This window comes from Myotis davidii, unplaced genomic scaffold, assembly GCF_000327345.1.
Source record: "Myotis davidii unplaced genomic scaffold, ASM32734v1 scaffold1036, whole genome shotgun sequence".
Classification (NCBI taxonomy): domain Eukaryota; kingdom Metazoa; phylum Chordata; class Mammalia; order Chiroptera; family Vespertilionidae; genus Myotis; species Myotis davidii.
Window position 1 is genome coordinate 331,121 of NW_006287260.1, and position 8,932 is coordinate 340,052.

The window sequence follows — 8,932 nt, forward strand, 5'->3', positions numbered from 1 at the left end:
TCAGCCACTTGGTCGTGTGGTCCAGGAGGCCTGGGGCGGGGCGGCAGCCTCAGCAGGAGGTCGCTCCACATTCCCTGGCCAGGAGCTAATGCTGATGGGGTGCCTGTCTGTCTTGGATGACTGCTCCCCGCACCCCCCCCCACACACACACACCAAGGAAGAAACTTCTCCTAGAACAGTGATGGCGAACCTATGACACGCGTGTCAGAGGTGACACGCAAACTCATTTTTTTGGTTGATTTTTCTTTCTTAAATGGCATTTAAATATATAAAATAAATATCAAAAATATAAGTCTTTGTTTTCTGGCTGCCTGCTGAGGCGCTCCTGGAACTGCGCCCGCTCGTGCAGGATGGAGTGCTCCCGCAGGTGGGGCTGGCGGCTCTGCAGCGTGTAGTTCCTCATGTCCATCTTCATCAGGCCCAGAACCTGGAAGATCCCCCTGAAAGACAGAACAGGTTGTTCATGCTCCAAGAGGGTCTCCGGGAATCAGGGGGCTCTAAACTGACAGCCCTGCCCCCTCATTTACAAAGATGACACGGAGCCAGGACCCAGGCCCAGAGCGAGCGGGTGGCAGCATGGGAAACAGGTGTCTGGACCTCGAAGCCTCTGAGCCAGACCTCCTCCCACAAGCCACTCTGCTCTTAAAAAGGGCGTCAGTGGAAGACCACACCAGACACTAACCGTTCTCTCTGGGAAGTGGGATTATAGGTGATGCTATTTCTGGGCCAAGTACTTTATTTTATTTTATTGATTTGAGAGAGAGGGAGAGGAAGGAATGGGGAGAAAGACAGAGAGAGAGAGAGAGAGAGAGAGAGAGAGAGAGAGAGGGAGAGGGAGACTTGTTCCACTTATTTATGCATCACTGGTTGATTCTTGTATGTGCCCTGACCGGGGATCAAACCCACAACCTTAAGAGTATTGGGACGACAATCTAACCAACTGAGCTACCTGACCAGAGTTGTGGGTCTACTATTTTTTTTCAATTTTCTGGAGCTATGAAATGGGGATAACCCCTCACCTCTGCACCTCATACTATGTGAACTGCAACAAGAAAACCTGGGAAAGCAACGTTTGAACTTCTTGGAAGAAAAGACTGCATACATGAATGTCGCATGGTAGGGTGTTATATGGGGCCCAGCACACCTGAGGATGCCCAGAGGGCCCTGCAAGGCCATCTTTGGAAAAGGAAAGCTCATCGGCCAGAGAGGAGGACTCAGGATGGGGTTCGCAGGGAAGAGCAGCTGGGACGGGGCGGCCACTGGGGGTGTGGCCCAGGGGCGGCAGGGTCCAGGGACAGTAGCCAGGCTTCACCTCAGGAGCAGAGCGGAGTCTGTGATGCCGTCCAGCTTCTGCACGGCCTCATCCCGAACCGGCGCGCACAGCAGCGTCATCATGCTGAGGACGCACTTGGAGAGACGGGGGATGTTCAGGTCCCCGCGCTCCGCTTCCCGCTGCAGCAGGTCGGCGGCCAGAGCGTCCTCCACCTCACTTCTCAGGCGGCTCTGGCGTGGCAACAGCAGCGACAGCAAGATCTGCCCAGGAAGAAAACCCAGGGGGCCCCACTTTCCTCACGGAAACCCCATTAGCCACACACATCCCAGCCGGGGTCTGCTGTTGAGAGAGAGGGGGAGAGATTCTCTCTCTCTCAAGGAAATCAAACCCAAAACCTGGGTATGTGCCCTGACTGGGGATCGAACCTGCCATCTTTCGGCCTACAGGATGGAACGGCACTCCAACGAACTGAGCCACACCAGCTGGGGCCCAGCCTGTGTCTTTTAAGGATCAACAAGTCGGGTCCCTAAATTTCCTAATATTTATCTTTGTTTAAGGACCAATAATAGGCCACGGCTTCAGGGGACCAATGACAGCAGTAAGGTATCATTCTCTAGGCAGAATGAGATAGAGAAACAAACGAAGGCGCGCAATAAAAAGGAACTCAGGGTGCAACACATATAAAATACACACCACATGGCGACGGGGTCTCTTCATTTTAAAAAGCAGGCATGCTTGAGATTTACTTCAAAGAGCAAGGAGGAACGAGGCAAAGGAACTGTCAGGTGTCACCGGAAATAGTCTATTAACTGAAAATGTAAGGTCCCTCTGAGCAGTCTCTGCCTCATCTCCGTGCCTCTGCAGCAGACAACACAGCGGGGTCGAGGGATGGGGTTCGAGGAACGTCCGTGTAATTGAATGGGACACCCTGTTGTCATAACCAGATCCCATGCGCTCAGCTTCGCTGTAAGCCGTGGAAATGGAAGCTGCTCTGTACCCTGTACTTCATGGTGAACTATGCCAGTTTCACTCTGGAGCCCTCAGCGCCTCCCATGTGACAGCGAGAGGAAGAGGTCCCCCTGGTCCGGGCGCTCCCCTGCTTCTCTTTGTTCAAATTACTGTCTTGTTTCTTCATCCTGATTAGACGCTGACTGATACAAAACTGGCGAAAGAGAAGTTCTCACTGAAATGGCTGATGCCCACGGCTCTCGTGAGCAGCAAGTAGCAAGTACTCCACGTTTTAGATGCCCCAGAACGGGGGTGGGAAACGTCCGGCCCATGGGCTGTAGAAGGCCGGAGAAATCATTTGGCCTGGCCCTGCCTAGGCATTAGGAGTGAGTTAATTAAGTGTTTGACCAAAGACAGCAGGCTAATTTTTAAGTTGATCATTTTGCATGGCCTTTGAGTGATGTTATAAACATCCAAATGGCCCTGAGCAGGAAAAAGGCTCCCCACCCCGCCTTAGGCAGGCAGACTGGAGGATGGCTAGTAGTCACCCACCTCATGCAGCTGCCGTGGGCCTGGTGAGGCTGGCAGAGCTCCAGAGGTGAGCACCTGGCCAGCCACGTCCCCCCAGGTGAACGGCCAGCGGTGTGCCTCCCGGCACCCACCGTGAAAAAGAGGCCAGCCCTTGCAGGCCTTTGCATCGAGGCCGCGCACAGCGCCTCAGGGTTTTGTGGAGGTAGAGGGACTCTGGCGCCAATCTGGTACGCCACGTGACTCATCATAAGTTCCTAGCTGGCACCTAGCTTCTTCAGTAAAAGGTTCATCTTCACCTCAAGCAAGCCCTGTCCATGGTTCTTCCCCATTGTTCGTCCCAGGTGTATAAAAGACACTGCAAACGGTCCTTCTTCGGAGCAATTGAGATCTTGCTTCCTGGCCTGTTGTCAGTTTGGCTCAAATAAAACTCAAACTCTTAAAATTAAAAAAAACCCTCTACAGTTCTGATTCGACACCCCTTTTGAGTCGCTCACAGGTTACCAAGTTCAAGTGCGAACCAGAGCCCGAGGCGGCTCCGCAGCAAGTCCAGGCAGCCGTCCCAGCCACACGACCACTTGGCCTTACCAGCCAGCGGGGCCGTGATACGTGAGTGTCCGTGGCAGTGAGGGTGCCGTCCAGCGCCTCTGGCCAGCAGGGGCCGCGCAGCACAGGGGTGTGGAGCACAGCTCTGCAGAACTACCTGCCTTTGGAGAAATGGTTCCTGGCTGGCTCATGGGCCTCGTCAGAAAGTAAGCCCTCACCATCGGACACCGGGCGGCCCTGGAGGCCGTGCTCCTCTCATGAGGAGCTCGGTGTTGTCCGACCTGCCCAGCGGTGAGATTGGCTGCCTGGGGGTTCAGTGTGTGGAGGCTGCATATGGAAGCTGAGCAGCCAAAGGAGTGCAATGTGACATTCATCACTTGATTGTCTCTCTGCCCTAAATCCACCCTTGTTTTCTCGGCTCTGAAAAAAATGAAGTCCTTTAAATATTTTTTCTTTACTAGATGGTAAACTTTAAGCATCATCTGTAGAGGGCACTATTACTTAGTTTCTATGCAGCATAACAAATTACCATACACTCGGAGGCTTAATTAAGCATATATAGCCTGGTCGGTATGACTCAGTGGTTGACCCGTAAACCAGGATGTCATAGTTAGATTCCTGGTCAGGACACATGCCCGGGTTGTGGGCTCTATCACCAGTAGGGGGCAGGCAGGAGGCAGCTGATCAGTGATTCTTTCATCACTGATGTTTCTAAACTCTCTCCCGCTTCCTTTCTCTCTAAAATTAATAAAAACATGTTTTTTTTAAAAAAAAGAAAAAGCAAGCATGTACATTTGTTGTCTCACAGCATCTGTGGGTCAGGGGCCCAGGCACAGTTTATTCACTGGGTCCTCTGTTCAGGGTCTCGCCAGGCTGTAATAGGGTGTCAGCTGGGCTCATTCAAATCGTGGCTGAATTCACTTCCTTACAGCTGTAACCCGAAGGGCCCAGCTTCTCACTGGCTGCTGGCCGGAGGCTGGTCCTGAGGCACCTGCAGCTCCCTGCCAGGTGGCCTCTCCACAGGCCCGTTTGTTCTTCCAGGCCGGCAGGAGGCCCTCGGTCTGCTGAGAGTCTTCGCAGTGAGGTGTGACATCCCCCACCGTTGCCATATTCCACTGGTTAGAGACAAGTTACAGATCTCGTCCCCATCAAGGAGACAGGACTACTTAAGGATGTGGATCTTGGGGTGGGTGGGGGCAGGTCGCTTTAGGGTGTGCCCATCACATACTAGAAAGACAAGGCAAAAGCCGAGAGCTTTTCTCTCCGAGTAGGCGGCTCACTTGGCAGCTCCTGCAGGAGGCATGGCTGTGCAGCGCCCGGCTCCCACGGCCTGAGTGGCGTCTCCCAGGTGGGCTCCTGCCATGCACGGTGCTCAGCAGCACACGCAGGCCAGCAACTTCCCCGGCACAGCTGGACCCTTGGGTGTCTATGTCAGCCGCGGGTGTGGTGGGCTCGCCTTGGATCTGATTTTCCGGTGTTCCTGAGAGTTCCCCTTGCTTCTGACTAGCCCAAACCCTCATTTCTCCAATGCCCTGTGGTAATTTTTATATTAAAACTCCTTGTTGAAGTGACTGTGCACTTTCTGTCTACAGGTTAGATTCTGACTGATTCATGGGCCATGCCAGTTGGAATTTGCTAGCCACTGACATTCGAATGAGCTGGGATGCCTGGGAACTTTACACCTACCAGCGGAAGGCTGGTGACTCACCTCTTTAATTTCTTTCAGAAGTTCAAGAGCACAGCTGAAGTCTGGGGGCGTAGCTGACAGCTGCTCTTTAAGGTGATCCCAAAAGGCATTGTGCATTGCGTCCTTGGCCTGGCCTTCCAGACTGTAAAGGGGTTAAATACAAATTACTTTCTCTGTCCAAAAACTGTCATAAGGTCCTGTGTCCTAAGCCCCACACAGACAGTGTTGGCTGCGATAAAAGACCATTATGCTGACAGGGGAAGGCCCAGAACTGCGTGTGGCTTGCAGCAGAGTTGAAGAGCTGGGGTCAGACGTGGATGTCAAGGGCCCGGTGATCCAGAGCCGCCCTCCCTCTGGGGCAGGAAGAGCCTGAGCAGAGGCCAGGTGGAGCTCGGGCCCTGATTTTGCATCCGGCCTGGATGACACGGGGCTTGGTTTCATTTGTGTGCATATACAGCAATGCACTAAAGCATCTGTCCTTGCCCTCTAGTCCTCAGGTCCAGGAAAAGATTTTCCCTCTTTGACTGCATGTTGCACTGAAATACCCACAGAGACTTCCAAATCGGCATCTAAATGGAATTCACTATCTTCCTCCTCCAGACTGGCTCCTCCTCTACCCCAGGCTCAGTGCCACTACCAGGCAGCCAGTCATGGCAGCCAGGAAGACTGGTCCTTTTACCCTTAAAAAAACAGAAGCAAAGGCAATTCCATTTAGAAAGCACAGTCTTTTCAACAAACAGTGCTGGAACAACTGGACACCCACAGGCAAAAATATGACTCAGACACAGACCTTCTACCTTCCACAAATGGCTTACAGACTAACATAAAACTATAAAACTTCTAGACGACAACTAGGAGAAAATCTAGGTCACCTTGGCTTTTCTATGACTTTCAGATACAACACCAAAAGCAAGACCCAAAAAAGAAAAAAATTGGTAAGTTGCACTTCATTAAAATTAAGAACTTCTGCTCTCTGAGAGACACTGTTATGAGAATTAAAAGACAAGCCACAGACAGTCTTTGCTAAGCACACATCTGATAAAGGATTGTTTTCCAAAATATACAATGAACTCCTAAAAGCCTATGAAAAGATGGTTAGCAACATATGTCATTAGGGACCTGCAAATTAAAATACAGATGGGATACTGTGCACACCTATCAGAAAGTCTAAAATCCAGAACACTGGAGCGGCAGGAGCTCTCAGTCACTGCTGGTGGGGATGAAGACGGTGCCGCCACTCTGGAAGACAATGTGGCAGTTTCTACAAAACCGAGCACACCCTTGCCATACGATCCAGGCATCATGCTCCTTGGCATTTATTCAAGTGAGCTGAAAACTATGTCCACACAAAAGCCTGCAAATGGAGGTCGATAGAGCTTTATTCATAATCGCCAAAGCTTGGAAGCAACCACGATGCCATTCTATAGGTGAGTGGGTAAATGGAAGGTTATTCCGTGCTGAAGAGGAATGAGCTCTCAAGAACCCCAAAAACACAGAGGGGCCTTACATGCGCACTGCCGAGTGAGAGAAGCCAATCTGAGAAGGCCACCTACTGAATGAGTCCAAATACAGGACCTTCTGGAATCCTATGGAGACAGCATACAGATCGCTGGTTGCCGAGGATTTGGGGGGCAGCAGTGGGGCGGGGGGAGAGGGGAGGTGAGGAAGGATGAAGAGGTGGAGCTCAGTGGAATTTTAGGGCAGTGAAATTACTATGTATGATACAGTAATAGTGGATACATGTCATTATACATTTTCAAAACCCATAGTATATACATCTCAAAAAGTGAACCCCAACATAAACTATGGACTTGAGTTAATGTGTCGATACTGGATTGTCCATTGTAACAAATGCACCACACTAATTAAGATGTCAATAATAGAGGAGTAGGTGGGAACTCTCCGTAATTTCTGATCATTTTTCTGTAGAATTAAAACTGCTCTAAAAATATCCTATATAATCCTATATAATAAAGAGCTAATATGCTAATTAGACTGAACAGTAGAACGACTGTCCGGACAACCTTCCAGATGAAGTCGGGGCTGCGAGGGCCAAGGCAGTTGGGGCTATGAGGGCCGAGCCCCTTGCACGAATTTTGTGCATCGGGCCTCTAGTTAATTAAAAAAACAGAAATGACAGGAATCAATTTTCCTCTGAATGTTTACTTAAATGATGTCTTTGTGCTACAGAGTTAGACTAACAGAAAAAGAACTATTTGAAAATTCTGAGGCTGAACCTCATCATTTCCAAATAGGTACTGGTTGTCTTGAATTAAACATCTGCCCTTTAAAAAGCACAGCAGTAATGCATGCTCCTTGAAAAAGGAAGAAAGGCAACACAAAGGTGAACAGACAAGTCAAAGTTCCGCTCCCTCCTCACAAATCTCAGCCATCAGAGGTAACAACTGTCCTCTGTCCCCCGGGCCAGTGAGCGCTGGAGTTGTGCTGAGCTCTTTCCTCTTCCTCCTATTTATTCAATCCACCTCTGAGTCCATACATTTTGCTTCTTGAATGCCTCTGGAGTCCATCCCTGCCTACCATCATCTCTTACTAGGACCACCGTCATAGTCTATTCACGGATCCTCCTGCCTTCTGTCTTGTCTCTTTTTAATCTGTTCTCCACCAGTTCATTCTAAAACCAGTGATTTTCCTAAAATGCAATTCTGATCATGATGCCATGCTCATTTAAAGGCCTTTAAGGGCTTCCCATCACCAGCAGCATAAATGGCTTATACTGCATGACCCTCCTAATACTGCTCTGCCTCCCTTTCCAATTTACCTCCTCCTGTGTCTCAATGCCTTGTGTGCAACCATACCAAGCCCTTGTAAAGCACAGAGCACCTTCTACCACCACTCTGTGCCTCCAACATGTTGCTTCCTGTACCTGGAGCAGTCTTTCCCACCGACAGCACCTATTCATTTTCAGAGACTCAACTCGAGTCTTCGTAGGTGAAATCTCCCGCCAGGGCACACCTCTCTGATCCTCCAGGGCAGCTGGTCGTGCTCACTAAGCTCCATACATACAACTTATCCGTCATTTTCTGCTACCAGCTGTCTCCCCTACGAAAGTTCTTGGCAGCAAAGATGGTGCCTGGCTCACCTACAGCTCCAGCTCTAGTTGTATCTTGCCCCAGTGCTCAGCATTCTGCCCGCCACACAGTACGGACTCAACAATGTCTGATGAATGATGCCTAAACATGAGATTTCTTTAGGAACCCACAGCATCGTATGAGCCCACAGGAAAGCCAAATGCCAATAATGAGTAACCTCAAACTGTTTCCTTGGCCACGGCCCCCAGCAGACCTCTGCTCCCCTGTTCCATTTTCCTCCCCTCCTGCCACATCTAAGTGGTGAGAGAGGTGGTAGGTCTGGATTTGGGTGAAAACCTGTCCCAGAGGAGCTGGGCGTGGTTGGACACCTGCTGGCATCGGGCAGGGGGCAGTCAGAGCCTGAAGACCAGGGCAGCAGCTTGGGACAGAGAAGGGCACCTTAGCAACAGATTCCTGGAGTTGTGAATACAAAAGCATGTAAGGCAGCCGGCCAACCTCTACCATGATTTACCTGGTTGTTGTTGGGAATCAGAACTGTTTAAAAATGTAAAATCTGACGTGACTTTACCCACTGAACTGCCAGTGAGCAGCAGAGCCCTGCGCTTCCTCCTTACTGAGTGCTTCTTACTGCGATGTCAATAGGACTAGGAGGACTCAGAACAAAGCTGGCGGGGGAGGAGGCCTATTTATCAACAGGCTTATGAGCCTCATTCACAAATTAAGCTGATTATGAAGCCAGAAAAAAAACAGGTGAAAGTGCCACTATTAGAAAATTAATCTTTTTATCTGTGGCCTTTCATCTGTTCTCACGCAAAAGAGTAAATGATAGGAGCTAGTGTAGGCAGCTGATAAAATGACCCCAAAGATCTGTATTTCCTGGTATTCACACCGTGGTGTACT

General features: G+C 50.3%; 1 protein-coding gene across 1 annotated transcript in view; it reads right to left on the reverse strand.

The window, feature by feature from the left end:
- Window positions 1-8,932, reverse strand: part of TCP11 (t-complex 11, testis-specific) — a 14,632-nt gene that overhangs the window by 4,494 nt on the left and 1,206 nt on the right. Inside the window, exons 2-5 of the mRNA XM_015560838.1 lie at window positions 5,004-5,124; window positions 1,313-1,533; window positions 312-440; window positions 9-30 (exon numbers count right to left, since the gene is read on the reverse strand). Of these exons, the coding sequence (XP_015416324.1) occupies window positions 9-30; window positions 312-440; window positions 1,313-1,533; window positions 5,004-5,124 (493 nt within the window). The remainder of the gene's footprint in view (window positions 1-8; window positions 31-311; window positions 441-1,312; window positions 1,534-5,003; window positions 5,125-8,932) is intronic.